General features: G+C 39.4%; 1 protein-coding gene across 1 annotated transcript in view; it reads right to left on the bottom strand.

Annotated features, from left to right (window-relative positions):
* The window catches only part of pcdh1a (protocadherin 1a), a 69849-nt gene extending 55379 nt beyond the window's left edge, over positions 1 to 14470 (bottom strand). The window contains exons 1-2 of the mRNA XM_026328801.1: positions 13676 to 14470; positions 10562 to 12748 (exon numbers count right to left, since the gene is read on the bottom strand). Of these exons, the coding sequence (XP_026184586.1) occupies positions 10562 to 12748; positions 13676 to 14470 (2982 nt within the window). The remainder of the gene's footprint in view (positions 1 to 10561; positions 12749 to 13675) is intronic.
* Between the last annotated feature and the right edge of the window lie 447 nt (positions 14471 to 14917).

The raw sequence follows: 14917 nt of genomic DNA, 5'->3' as shown, positions 1-14917 counted from the left end.
TCTAGGATTTAGAATTTCTAACTTGCTATGAAAAATGCATTTGCCTCTGCAAGATTTGGGTCAGACTCATCAAATATAATAAGCAGTACTCTAATCACATGAGAGGCACTATGCTGAAGCCTCACAGCTGTATGCAATTGTTCCAGTCGAAGGAGGGTGAATGAGCTGCCACTTGCTGAAGAGCGTGCTCAGGCAGTTACAAAATACTGAGTGAAATCTCAGTTGGGATCTGTTTTAAACTCAATAATGCTCATGCTAATTTACATTTATTGTGATAATGCATTGTGTCCTGGCCTGCTATATAGAAAAGTAATGGGATAACTGTATAGTTAAAACAGCTGTCACCAAACATTCCTGAATTCATGGATGATTATGACTTACTGCCATAAATGACTGCCCTAAATAAATTCTTTGAAACCATGAGACAACCGTGTATTGTTAGCAAAAATGTTTGACAAATTAACAATTGCTTTTTGTGTAACAACATCTAATACATGGATCTGAGTAAATAAGTAAGGAAAACATTGCAATGCAATGAGCGATCAAATATGTTTTACACCATCTGAAATTGTGCACCTTTGTGGCTGATGTTCTTAAAGGTGTCTGTGGACCAGAGAACTTCCCTAATGGACCTTAATGGGTTTTATGGTGAGCTGCAGCCTTCTAATGGGGTAGTATGTCTGATGGGGCTGCTGCTCTCTGGCCCTCCTGGGCCCTGTCTAGGTTCCTAATGTGACCTGAAGAGAATACATAATGTATCACTGCTTCTCTAAGTCAGAGGTTAATACTGAGCATTAAAGAAAGTGGAGAATTTTAGGGGCTGAAAACAGGGAAATTGAGGTTATGAGAATGTGTAAGATGAAAAGACACAAAAAGAGAAGCCTAAGAGTTAAAGCAGTGGGAGAAAAAAAAATATTCCATGGCATATTATTGAGGGACACTTTGGTGCTAAGCTGCTTATTGATAAAAGCACTAATCTGCCTGGCAGAAGGTAAGGAGGCTGGGATGTGCGGTGATATAATATCTCAGCTAAAGGCAATGCCATCAGGGAACTGAGCTTCCACACAGCTTTACCTAAAGGACTTACTCATTTTACTTTATTTTTTACATAGAAGATGGAATCTGACCATAGGCCACTGGCAGAAGGCATACATACAGCATGAGCTGCAGGAAAAAGGAGAGCATGGCTTTTCATCAGACATTTCATCAGACTTGATCAATAAAAAGAGACCATCACTTTTTAATACGTATATAGATCACTAGCAACACTTTAATTATTTTCCCTCTACATCAAAGAGCAAGTCAGCATTGCTGGGCATTTTGATCACATCAAGAGGTCTGATGGCTGGCAGTCAGGGCCAACTCCACAGAAGGTTCAGTCACATTTGCCATTCATCAGGAAGACTTTTGTCATTGACTTTTGTCCTTCTGTTCTTAAATCAAGACACAGTTATTAAAAATATTTAAAGCAAAATTAATGCATTAAACCTGGCACGATGCATGAAACAGTATTTATGGTGTGTTCAAAGTGCCATTAATTGTTAAAAATCTTGGGTTGGAAACACGCTCTACAGCCTGCTGCTGAAATGTTAATCATGAGCCATGTTGCACCGGTCCTGGCGTAAAACACTAATAAAATCTGTCTGAAACAACAGGCAAACTGGAAGTAACAAGTTTCACACTATGTTAGTATTTTTATGCAGCAAAAGCAACAGCATAATGCCAGTAGTATCACACATTGTTGGTACACTTTCCAAGTTTTGTAATGTCTGGCTTAAAAAAAGACCCCTGCCTCTGCAATATGTTGTTATGTTAAAGTTACAATTTTCAGGTTACTGCTTGAAACGGGTTTTCCACATAGGAGGAGACAAATGTTTTAATTAAACTTTACATACTGAAAAAAATTCGTACTATTCCTGTCTTCATTGTCTAGATCTGCCAAACAAGCTCAGTTGGCTAATTATGATCATTCAGTCCAAGAGTGAGGTGCAAATAAAATCAATCCCTATAATTCAAAGAGTACTCTCATTAGGACAAACTAATTGAAAGTCTACTGCCTTTGTTATCCTCATCATGTTGATCATCCCTCTAGATTACGGGTTTCTTATTGGGGGAATTTTAAATAATACTTTCCCTGTTACTTAGAGTAGTGGAAACTACTACTACTCTGCTATTCTGCTATTTACTACTATGTTACTATGTGTCAATTAGCCCATTACATGTTCTCATACACAGAGAGTCAAACAGATTAAGTGATGCTGTGTAACATGGAGTGAGGTACAGTACATTAGGTCAACATTAAACAATTCATGGGAGAGAAATACTCAGTAAATTAGTAAAACTCAGTAATTAGTATCTTATGTATGAATTGGTTACATTTTGCAATACAAACCCAATTTGCAGTTTTCACTTGAGCCCCATGTTAAGCAGCCTGCTGCCAGGTATGCACATAAAGCTGCTGAATATATAAAAATAGGTGTGTCCAACTTGTCCATCATGATCCATGGTTTCGCATTTTCCGTTAAGTCAATTTTTAATCTTCTCTCCCCAACTACCTGGAACTCGCCAATAATTCCAGCACCTCCATCAGTCTGCTGGTATAAAGCCAGAAATCCACCTGCTAATGAGCAACACATGAATCAAATAGGATTTGACTTGTTAAATCACAAGGACTTAAAGAAACTGTGTCCCTTCAAGTTTTGACAGTTGACTGGCCTGTGAATAATTTAGATGTATCCTGATATTTAGGCACTCCAGTCTTTAAGTGAACATGAAACATAACAGCATCAGAAGGGTACAGGGAGGGTGCCAGGAAACTGTAAATGTGCTGAGTATAGCAGGCAGTGTGTGCAGCCAGCATTTCCACATAAGCCTTGATTATTGAGCTGTGCCATCTTTTATATTGTGCACAGCCAGATCACACAGCTGACATCTATCTCTGTCTACTGTAAGTCAAGGTAACACACACCCTCTCTACCCTGGCAAGATACTTCAAAGGATGACTAAGGATGTTATATGAATATTTTTGGCCTCCTTCTCCACCTGCCTAACACAGCTTTTAATAGCAATGAGCAGACATGCCAAAGAAGATATGAAGAAGTGGGGTTTATGTATTTTAAGTGTTATCCCACTAGACCAGTACTCAAATAATATGCAAGGTGGCACATCTTGTCCTGGCTGTTTTAGTTTATTTTTAGTTAGAATTTGGTCATTCACTGACATGTACTTTGTGCAGAACTGAAGAGGCTTATTTGAAGTCATACACACCTAGACTTTCCCATGCCTAAAGCATCCCAAAAAACAAGCTTGCTATTTTTCTCCATATATTTTAAAGGGCAGTTTCTTTTCCAATTGGTACTGATGTGTCTGCAAAAAATCAATACATCCAGATTTTGAATGGGATTTGTTTCTAATGCTGCTTCTGGTGTTGTTGGCTAGCTATTACTGCCAATGAGCCAAATGTCTATAAAGATGCCTGCCTGTCTGTAATGCAGTTACACATGGTTTGCTGCTGGAGCTATGGCAGCAGTTCCAACAGGCAGGTCAGACACAAACACTTGAACAACTGAAGAATCTGAGTTAGAAAATGAACCGAATAAAATTTCCTTGACATCCTATATAAATGTTGTCATACTGTAGATTACTGTATCTTGCTGAGCATGGCTTACCAACTGGGCAATAGGAGAGGGATTTTTCAGCTTACATAAACAAAAGGAGTTTAAACAAGTATATAATAAATAACAGAACTGTGTGGCATGATTTGAAAAGTGCAGGAGAAGTAAGATATATCACCAATAGCCCTAATCATAGGTGTGATCAATTGACTGCATTTTTTTTTTAGAGTAAATATTCACTTTATGTCTGATTGCTAGTGGCTAGGAATGAATGCCTGCCAATAATGCCCAAATTTAGTACCAATTTGATCCCATGAAACACAACACCAGAAGGTATCTCTAAGATTCTCAACGATATATTGTACAATCATTTCTACATTTTCTAGAACTTGATGTGTGCAGATTAGCTCACATCATTTCAGGATGTGAGAAGCATGTTTTATTATGCTTTAATTTAATTACTGTCCCAAGGGGAAGTTGCCAGTTCTGTCTTCGTGTTCAGTCATCCTAAACAAAATGAAATTAGAAGCACACAGTATTTAAAGGCAATGCTTCAGCAGAAAATAATGAAAAGGATAAGGAGTCTTTGGTTTCATTTTCTAAAGGAAAAGAAAGGAGGTCTGGCTGGGAGAAGATCAAACACTAATAATGCAGAAAGCCTGTGTTACTCCACATTGTAATACAAGGCATTCTGCTTTCTTACAGGCAACTTGTGGATGTATATTGTTGTACTGGATACTGGCAATCTATTGGAAACATTTTAGCATCAATTCCAGACATTCATCCATTCCTTGTAAAATGTAAAAAAGGAAACTTGAGTATATGACCTATAAGCCCTACATGCACAAATATGTTTTTGTATTTGTCCAATGTAGTCCAGTGCTGTCACTGATGAATCACTTGCATTTTTTTATTCGAATGCTGCCTGCAATCACAGCTCAGCTATTCATACACAGCCATGGTATTACGTCTAGCAAGAGTCACATTGCCTTCTGCATCATCTCCCTCTCCTTCCTCTTCAACTTTAGACAGAAACATTTAGACCCCCACTCCGTCTCTCTGTAGTCTGTGTTTTCAGCAATTTTCCTGTGTCTGTCAATCATCCTCTGCCCACCGTTTTTCTCCAGTGTAGATCACCAGACCTTATCGACTGTCTACCACGCTACTCCTCATCAGCAATTAGTTCCAGTATTTGTTGGATTTTTCACCCTGCTAGGGCACATTATTTTTCTGGTTTAGTATTCCAGTAGTTCTTCTTGTTCAATGTCTGTTATAGTGCCTGCCACAACAAACAAGTCCACTGTGGACATTATTTTGCACCCTCATATTATGTGTTTCTCAAATAGAGCAAGATTTCCAATTAAATTTACTAAGACCTATGAAAGCATCCTCTTGAGAATCTGCTCCTGTCGTCTTTATGAGTATGTTTGATCCAACCATGCCTGGGCCCCATCAAGGCTGGATCAAAGTACTGTACATAGATTACCAGCTTCTGCTCCAAAAACAGCCTTTAGTGTTTGTTTCCATGTCAGTAATGTCACCATATCTGAAAAAAATATATAATTTTCTTGTTTTCAGGTAGAAGTTTCAAAAGTAATTAGGATACTGTAACTTAATTCGTATTACAGTATCAACATTTTATTTACTAAATGCATACTTTTAGATTTCCTGAATGTAACCTGCTACAGTGGTTCTAAAATACTTTTAGAAACTGAGAATAATTGTACTATCAGCATTTCTCACAGGTACTCTGTTTCAATTATTAAAAGGTATACCATATTATGAACTAAGGTCACTTTTATTAAATAGGTTTGGTAAACCAGTGGTTTTGTTAACAAGTCAAACTCCAGCAGTATTGGTCACTAAAAAGTATATACAGTATTATCAGTACAGTGCAGGGGCAATACATTGAATCATGCGTTTATGCTATAAAACAGTAAAAAAAAAAAAAAAAAAAAAAAAAAAAAAAAACATGCAGTAAAGGCTGGCTGAATTATTCCAGCATCTACAATGCTTTTTACCTCACTTTCCTTCCAGCCTTCTTTTTCTGGGTAATCAGCCAGGGCAAATATGTGGTGTGCAAAGAGCCATTTGTGTGTGGGTGTCTGTGTGCATGTGTGTATTTCTGTGTTGTGCCTGTTTGAGAAATACTGGAAGGAAGATTGGAACCTGAGATAGGAAAAGATAGGGAAAATAAGTCAGCTGCACTCACTGCATTCACCAACTATTCACTAAAATGCAGATGATATATTTTCAGTGATTTCTAGGTTTCACTGGTCTTGAGTACTAGTAAGAGAGAATAATATGTCACAGTCTTGTAGAACAAGTGCAGACTTTGCCTCCGGCCTTGTCTGTAATACACCTCTGCTGAGTTCAAACAGCAGCATTGGGCTAAATTGGGCTAATCCTAGCTCTAAGGGATGCCTAAAGTTCACAAAGTGTGGGCCCTGCTTAACAAAGAAGCAGGTTAATTAAGGCTCACACTGGCTCAGTCTACCCCTTTCCTGCTTGAAGAATCCATTGAATTGGCTTGAGGTTACTGCAGACAGGAAAGAAGATGAACAAATGGGCCACAAGGTGACAACATTCTGGATACATTTTTAAAGCGCGCTTGTCTGTAAGGAATGAATTTACAGCTTTTCAAGGAATCATGAACACAGGATTGTCAGTGTTCCGTACCTCTCACACTGTGTTGTGTTCAGATGTAGGATTCTCATTAAGTGAAGTGTGAAAAAAGGTGCCAGCTCTTGGACCCAACAGGGCTAATTATCAGCTGTAATGGCTAATATGAGTCACTGGTCTCTCTAGCAACCATCATGCAATATCACACATTCAAATGTGAAATTGGGGGGGGGGGGGGGGGGGGGGGGGTTGTTGTTGAGGGGGGGCTTAAAAACTACAAAGACAGTTGTACAGTATATAGTATATATCTCCAGCTGTTTGTTTAAGAAACCGTACCATGTCATTTGTAGATACAACTGTGAAGTAACATATTGACAATAATATCTAGGAATGTAAATTTAATTTAACTCAATGTACTGTATGAATTTAATTTAACAAATCACTCATAGCATACAGTTCAAACATATACAAAATTTATGGTCTACACTGTAAATGACATGTACATCTTGCATTGTACCAGTACATGATATTGCCACACCAATTTTTATTCCATACTTTTTGGTATGGACATGACTACTCGTAAAAGTTGTGACATAAAGTACACCTGAGAATGGTTTAACGTGCCAAGGCCCTGAGGAAAATTCCCAGTGTCCCTTCTTTAATTACAATGTTACCCACACAAGTGCAAACCATATGAAAGCAGATGTAAGGTCCTGTATTCAGCACAGGGACGCTATAGCACCCTCACACAGAGAGAGAGCTCATCTAGTTTGTTTAAATTCTAGACAGGAAATATTTTGAGTTGTTTGATGGTACATTTGCACTTGTTAAGCTTGTGTCTTATCAGAAATAGCAGAGAAAATGGCTTGGGCGTTCTTTGATTTTCCAGGTGTTTATGTGCTTTTAAAACTTTCCAGTGAAATATGGCTCCTTTTTAATTTAGCATTTCAAACTTTTAATCAATGTGTGGTATAATACTAATGGGTGCTGACAGAGGACCACAGAGGACAGCAGTCCATCTATATCAGCCTCACACGGCGCTCTCGGTTTTCTCTCCACTTGACTCTGCATCTGCACAGAAGCTTTGGAACAGTTTGCATCAAAAAGCGCTGTCCATGGTTCTGAATATCATTGGTTCTAGACACATAAAGATGAACAACCATTGGTTTCAACTGTGGTTAAGGGTTTCAAATGTCTAAGTCGATTCCTGGAATTTTGTTTTTAATCTTCTGTGAGGCAACGGATGTTTTTTTCCCCAATTACCTTCAGCTATATTTAGAAGCCGTATATCCCTTGGAATGTAGTATATCCCAAAAACTGCATTTCAGGAATTCTGTGCCAAAATGGGTTAATCTAAAGCAATTAGAGGACTGAAAAAGTCTCTACAGACTCTTGGGAAAATGAAAATGTGTTTGAACCAATAGCAGCACTATCTCCTGCAGCATGAAGCAAAACAAATATGGCTTTGCACATATAGCTGGCACATGCTTAATGCTCTGATCTAATTAGGACATCTTAAACATCTGCTGGGGTTCTGGCACCCTCAACAAGCCATTCATGAGCATACAATATTAATCTAATGTACAAATCAATTCAAATCAGAAAAATAAATCTAGAGTTAGGTAGATATAGTAATAGTGATTTAATCTGTTACAATATAGCAGATAACAGATATGACAATAGTAGTGAAACACCCACACAATACAGTCTAATCTAATACGTCTCTATTATTATTCTATGTGCATTTGTTGTGAATATCTATATACATGGTTAAAGTGACATGACCCATTCCCTAGTCCCTAGTCTTAACCTGAGCTTTCATGTGAACATGTTTAACTAAACTTAACCCCAATAAAGAAGTCCTTCAAAGAAGTGGACTCAGAACAAAATATCATTATGTTTTTAAAATGCCCTCACTATCGATGGCTAAAACTCAACCTGGAGATCACACACACAAAAGCAGTTTAAGTACACATGCAAGAACACAGTCGCACACATGTATTTTACGATTTCCAAATTGAAATGCTTTAGTTTGTTAAACACTGACTGAGGGTTCACCCATTAGCAGTAAACTGCCACCCTATTCCTGCCTTTACTACTATGATTAATGCCTGAGAGAGTCGAAGGAAGGAATGATAATACTGCAAATAGTTACAACACTAAATTGTGTCGATGGCACAACTGTTGAAATCTATTTAAAATAAAAAGTAGTGGCGAATATTTTGCTAAAATAAATGCTTATTGCATTTTACGTGGTCATAATCCATTTACAGTGTAACTTTCAGACATAATAACAAAACTGCTACTCTCAACAATAGCATTTCATCATGGTGTCTGGTTTTGTATTAATGTAACTTTCAGACATAATAACAAAACTTTAATACAAAACCAGACACCACGATGAAATGCTATTGTTGAGAGTAGCACAGTTAATTAAAGCAAGGGCACCACTCTACATCTGTCACATCACTTGGCAGTTACTTTAATTATATATTTTGGTCAATCTGTTCTTCCTGATGTGAAAGGGGATGCCATACATGAGACAACATCTGTTGAGGTATGTCACATGAGTTTCAACATCTGTCCATGTTTTTACATAGCCCGTCAATCACTTATATCTCATCCACATTTATGTTATCATATTGAGAAACCACAAACACTGTCAAGCGCTGAGAGTGTACATCTGTGCCACAGTTACAATTAACACACTTTTACTAAGTAGCCAATCTACACACAAACACAGAGATTGGCACTACAGACAAATACCCAGACACACCCTGTGGCTTGTAGTCATTTTGGTCCCTTATGTTGTCCATCAAGGAGACAGTGGCGACTGTTCTCTAAACTGACTCCACCCACAAAGGCTTGTGATCACCTAAGCTGTCAGCTAGCATCTGCTGAAACTACCAACCAGTCAACTGTGAGACTAGCTCTGAAGATAGCTCCACAGAAAATGTGTCACCTACACATGTTCAGAACTCTGTGGCATATTTTCCACTTCTATTTTTGCTTGTTTTTATGTGGCAAACTTTATCTGTAAAGCCTTGGAGAATGTCAAACTGTTTTGTATGTATGACACATGCGATGCAATATATGGAAGCCCATGTCAACTTGTCTTGGAGGAAATAAATTACAGACATCAATGTCAAATATTTTCAGCACAAAATGTTGGCCATGTTTCGATTGCCACTGCAACAATGTGAAAATGGCATTGTTGAGCTAGTTATCTGTGCGATTCACAAATGATAACAGCAAAGTTCAACAGTATCAGTCATGTCAAGTTCTGATCACAGATGCACTGCGTTTGTTAGAGAGGGAATGCCGTGTTGGGGGTTGTTGCAGTTATATAATACTGTTTGTACCTCCTGCTGACACTGGGTGCTTTTTTTCATGTCGAATCAGAATTCAGTACAGTAATTACTTGAAAAAGAGAAACCCATTTCAGTAGCAGGTGTATAACTCTTCTAATAAACTGAAGGAATCAGGACATCTGGACATTTTGCTGCACTATACAGATTGTTACACCATTTAAGGATTATGGTAGTCTGCCTTATCCCCCCTGTGCACACACACAAATACACATCTACACTTGCCTTGTCCAAGACACACATTCACACACTTGCAGATGACACAGAAACCTAGAGACACACTAGCTTTCTATCCCTAGATTCTACAATTTTTTGCTTGTAATCCCTTGGGTCTATTAATATTTCTGTTTCCATGGCAATTTGAACCTTGCCAAATGTTGTACAGATAAGAGGAGATAAGAGCATAAGGACCAGGGAGATAAGAGCAAGTGACCTGCAGAGATCAGAGCACTAGAGGTCAGACAGAAGAGCAGAAGTAAGTCACTCAGAAATGGACCTTTCTTGCTTAGCTCAACTGCCAGTCTGATGAAATAAAGAATAAAGGACTATCTATGTTTGCTAGGAGTGCAACACTTGAACACATACCTCAAGTTAATCATTGCTGCAGCAACTTTATCTGTGAATCCAGTTACGAGGAGGTGAAACTAATAGAATAGAAGTCAGCATGACACTGTAGTTAATATTACGATAAGTAATTGATGACAATATATTATCTACAACTACAGCCTAAAAAATATGAAAATGCAAATTTAATTGGTATTGTGTTATTTTCTTTGAAGTATATCATGACATACAGTATTACTGTAGCTGACAACAATATCATATGGTACATGAGAGGTCGTCATTAAATAAGATTTTTTTAAGTGTTGCACACAGTAGAATAATTCTCTAAGACTATGTGACACAACCATCTACTCCTAGGCAGTAGTTACATTATTTTATAAGGCATGATTTTACCTGTTTATTGTTGTACTTTGGCTGGCTGGTCTTGTAGCTGTAATCTGAGTACTGGTCTGAGCCGGTAGAGTTGTCATCTCCTCCTGTTCCCACAAAGGTGTTGGCAGCGGGCAGGTCCTGGACGGCCTGATGCTTCTGTGAGGCTGAGGGGGATTGGGCTTGCAGCTGGATGGAGGGTAAGGGGGAGTTGGAGCGGTAGTGCCTGCCTATATCAGGGCTTCCTGGTGAATATGTTAAGGGCAGGTGTATCCTGGGGCTATCATTGACTCCATCAAGGTTGAACTTGAGACTTTTTTGAAGGCTGACCTCCTCCTCTTCCCCAAGTGGTTTTGGGGACTTCTGAGGTTTGCCTTTTCTTCCTCGTTTGCCTTTAGCATTTTTTGGTGCCTGTTTGGGTGCATATAAGTCCTTTGTTTCCTTTTTACCAGCCTGATACCCACTCTTAGTTTCTCTCTGAATGCGGTGTCGAATAAATACCACCACCAAGATCAACATTACAACACCTGCCACACCGGCGAGGCTTCCAAACAAAATGTTACTACGCTGTGCAGCAAAACCGTTGTCAGGATCACCGGCAATGTCCCTGTCCAATGGAGTGTAAAGACTGTGTCCAACTAGGGCTTCTACTAAGCTGACATTTGAAATGGTTTCATTGACATAGATGTGGACCAGGGCAGTGGCATGACGTGCAGGCTTCCCTCTGTCACTCACTCGTACCACTAGGCGATGTAGTCCACCATGTTTTCGGGTAATCTCCTTTGCTAAGGTGATCTCCCCACTGGAAGGGGAAATGCGAAATAACTGATAAGGGTTTCCGCCAGCTATACTGAAGACCAGCTCTGCGTTAGGCCCACTGTCCAGGTCTTCAGCTTCCACTAATTCCACATGGCTATCTGGGGAAGCTAAAGGTGATAAACGCCTGAAGGAAGAATTGGCAGGCTTGGTGACCACAGGGTCATTGTCATTTTCATCCAATACATTGATGGTAACACCCACATATGAAGATCTGGGTGGTTCTCCTCCATCCACTGCTTTCAGACGGAAAGTGTAGCTACTTTCTTTCTCCCTATCAAAAGAGATGCTTGAGAGAATGGTGCCTGTTCCATTTTGAACAACAAACTTCCCTCCATCAGGCTCTACAGAGAGGTGAACACGAGCATTCTCACCTTTGTCCACATCCAGGACTGTCACCATACCAACTGGACTGAGGGGAGGCATGTTTTCCAAAACTGAAAAGCTGTAGCCACTAAGCATGAATTTCGGATCATTATCATTGCGGTCAAGGACTTTTATTACAACTGTTGCCGTTCCTTTATGAACAGGTGACCCTTTATCTGCTGCGGTGACCCGGAACTCATATCGTTCTTTGTGCTCACGATCAAGTGGGCTTCTGGCTCTTACTTCACCCGTGTTTGGGTCAATCTCAAACAGACCTTTAATGGATGAGTCTGCCACAATATTATAGAGGAGTTCTGCATTAGTACCACTGTCAGCATCAGAAGCTGTAACATCCAGAACTTTTTCCCCAGGTTGGTTTTCTTCAGCAAAATCAACCTCAAACAAGGCTGGGGAGAATATTGGAGAGTTATCATTCACATCAGTCACCTGCACCTTCAAAGAGTTTGTACTTGATAGTGCTGGATTTCCAGAATCCACTGCCACAATTTCTACTCTGTAATCCCTCACCCTCTCATAGTCAAGAGGAGTAGTGGTCTGTAGGAAATACTTCCTCTTGTTGTCACTAGATGAGTCACTGGTAGGGCGGAGCTGGAAGGGCACATCTCCTGCAACCACACAAGTGACCACAGCATTCTCTCCCTCATCCTTGTCCGAGACTTGCACCAAAGCAACGGCTGTTCCCACTGGCATGTCCTCTGAAATGTTAGCGATTCCTTCACTGTGTGTCACAAGACCAATCCCACGAATTTCCACAGCTGGGGCATTGTCATTTTGGTCAGTCACCTCAATAGTTACAAATGTCTTAGAGCTCTTAGGTTGAGGACCCTTATCCCTCGCCACCACATAGAAAGACAGACTGCTGATTTCCTCCCTGTCCAGTAGTCCTTTGACATAGATAATACCAGTGGACCGATCGATTCGTAAGAGTTTAGGGACTGGGTCGGCTGCTTGGTGAAGAGTGTACTCAATTTCTCCATTAGGGCCCATGTCAGAGTCATTTGCTTTGACCTACAACAGAAGGAATTACATGGTTAAAGGTGTGAATTAGGTACAATATTTTGAGGGCAGATTTAAAGTTACCCAATGTAGGATTTTCTCTACTAATCATTAGTTAATTAATAAATGAATTTAAAAAAAAAATCAATAGAGGTCTAATCACATAAAACCACAGCATGTTTTTTTTTTTTTTTTTTATTATTGCCCTCCTTCACTGCTTTCCCTCCTTTCCTTTATTATAAAAATGGGCTGGAGAAAATGATACCATGAAAACATATGGTAAAAAATCTGCTCTTTCTTTCATGACAGTCAGGGCAATTTCACAGTGGTATGCAGAGAAAATCCTACAGAGAGCATCACACTCCTACACTCTGACATTGTGTAGCTCTAACTCTATTTCTGCAAGTATAATAGCACAACAAAAGCAATAAGCAGCTTAATTACCTGTACAAACATAATGTGCTAATGCTCTAATACTTCTAGTCTCTAGTACTTCTACTTGTCTATTACTTAAAAATGAACATTAGAGCAATATGAGTGAATAAAATTTGCATTTAAGAAGATATGTGATTCAACAAGAATTAAGTGTGGCCTTGGTTTCCCCAAGAAATCTGCTTTGCAAGTTAAATTTTTAACATTTAGAATTTTAACACTGCTTTAAATATTTTAAACTACTACAACAAAGTAAATATCCCTTTTTGATTTGGTTTTACACATAACTGTATCTCATCAAAAAACACTATATGATACAAGTTTTTTTTTTTTTTGTATCTTGATAAGTTGGTTGAGAATCCCTGTGCTTTTTAGCTGCTTAACATGGATTTCAAAACAATACATCAAGCTGCATGAACCATTTTGGTGGCAACTGAAATGTTTTCCAGAATGCAGTTTAATAAGTTTATTTAATTTTTTAATAGAAAAATTGCTTTATAGTCTTACCTGCAATACAGAGTGGCCCACTGGACTATTTTCCAGCACTTCTGCCTCATACATGGACTTCTCAAACTTCGGTGCGTTATCATTAGCATCGGTGACAACCACTCTCAGCAAAGCACTGTTGTAGCGCTGAGGATTTCCTCCATCCACTGCCTTGATGGTCAGGTCATAGGAATCCTTTAATTCACGATCAAGATTGCCAAGCACAATGAGCTGTGGGAGCTTCCCTCCCCTATCATCTGCCACTTGTAAACCAAACAGGGTTGCTGCATCTGGCCCTGCAGTCAAGGCATAGTCAGCCACACCATTCCTGTCTGAGTCCCTGTCCATAGCTTGAGGTATGGAGAAAAGTGTCCCCATGATTGTGTTCTCAGGAACAGAGATGGTGAGCACAGACGAGGGAAACTGCGGGGTGTTGTCATTAATGTCCTGTACCTCAATGCGTCCTTCAATGAGTCGTGGGCTCTGATTTTGTATCAGATCTGTCACCGATACTTCAAATTCCAGGTAGCAGGTTTTACCCTTAGCCAGGGATCGGCAGTCCCTCAGGGTCTCCCTGTCTATGGGAATCTCTGTTGTGAAAATGTCTCCTGTTTTCCCATCAACACGAAGGTAAGGGGCACCCACCTCCAATTTGTAGAGGTGACCCGAGTCTGGCAGTCCCTGGTCTGCTGCCAGGCTACCAATGAGAGTGTTGGGAGGCTGCTCCTCCTGGACCCGGTACAGGATACTGCCTTGAGCAGAGCCACAGTGCAGCACCAGGATCCAAAACAGCACTACTTGTGAATTCAGTTCCATTAGGTCATCAGAAGAGCTGCCTGTAAAAGACAAAATGAATCTGTGTCAGTAACGCATCAAGATGTAGCTATGAGATGCTTGGTAGCTTTAACAAGGTCTATAGGAAAGAATTACTTTATTTATCTAATTATTTTAATAATTTCCCTTTTTATTTGTAAGGAAAATCACAGAAGCCGCATAAAGTCACAAAAACCACAGTGATTTAGTTACCAGGAAAAAATTATTTCTGTTCTTTGTTCTGTTATTTTGTCAACAAGATGCACAAAGACCAACGGTAGGCTTGTAAGCATAGTATAATAATTAGACAACAATAACAACAAAGGCAAAAGAGGCATTTTCTAAATCCAATCATAACTATATCCCAGCATGGTTTCTTTTCTGTCCCAGAGCTTCAACTACTTCAATGAATGTCTCAGCTTTATAAATTTCATTTAGAAATTAAAGTAG

Source organism: Mastacembelus armatus, chromosome 14, assembly GCF_900324485.2.
Source record: "Mastacembelus armatus chromosome 14, fMasArm1.2, whole genome shotgun sequence".
NCBI lineage: Eukaryota > Metazoa > Chordata > Actinopteri > Synbranchiformes > Mastacembelidae > Mastacembelus > Mastacembelus armatus.
This window is presented reverse-complemented; position numbering and strand designations above follow the sequence as displayed.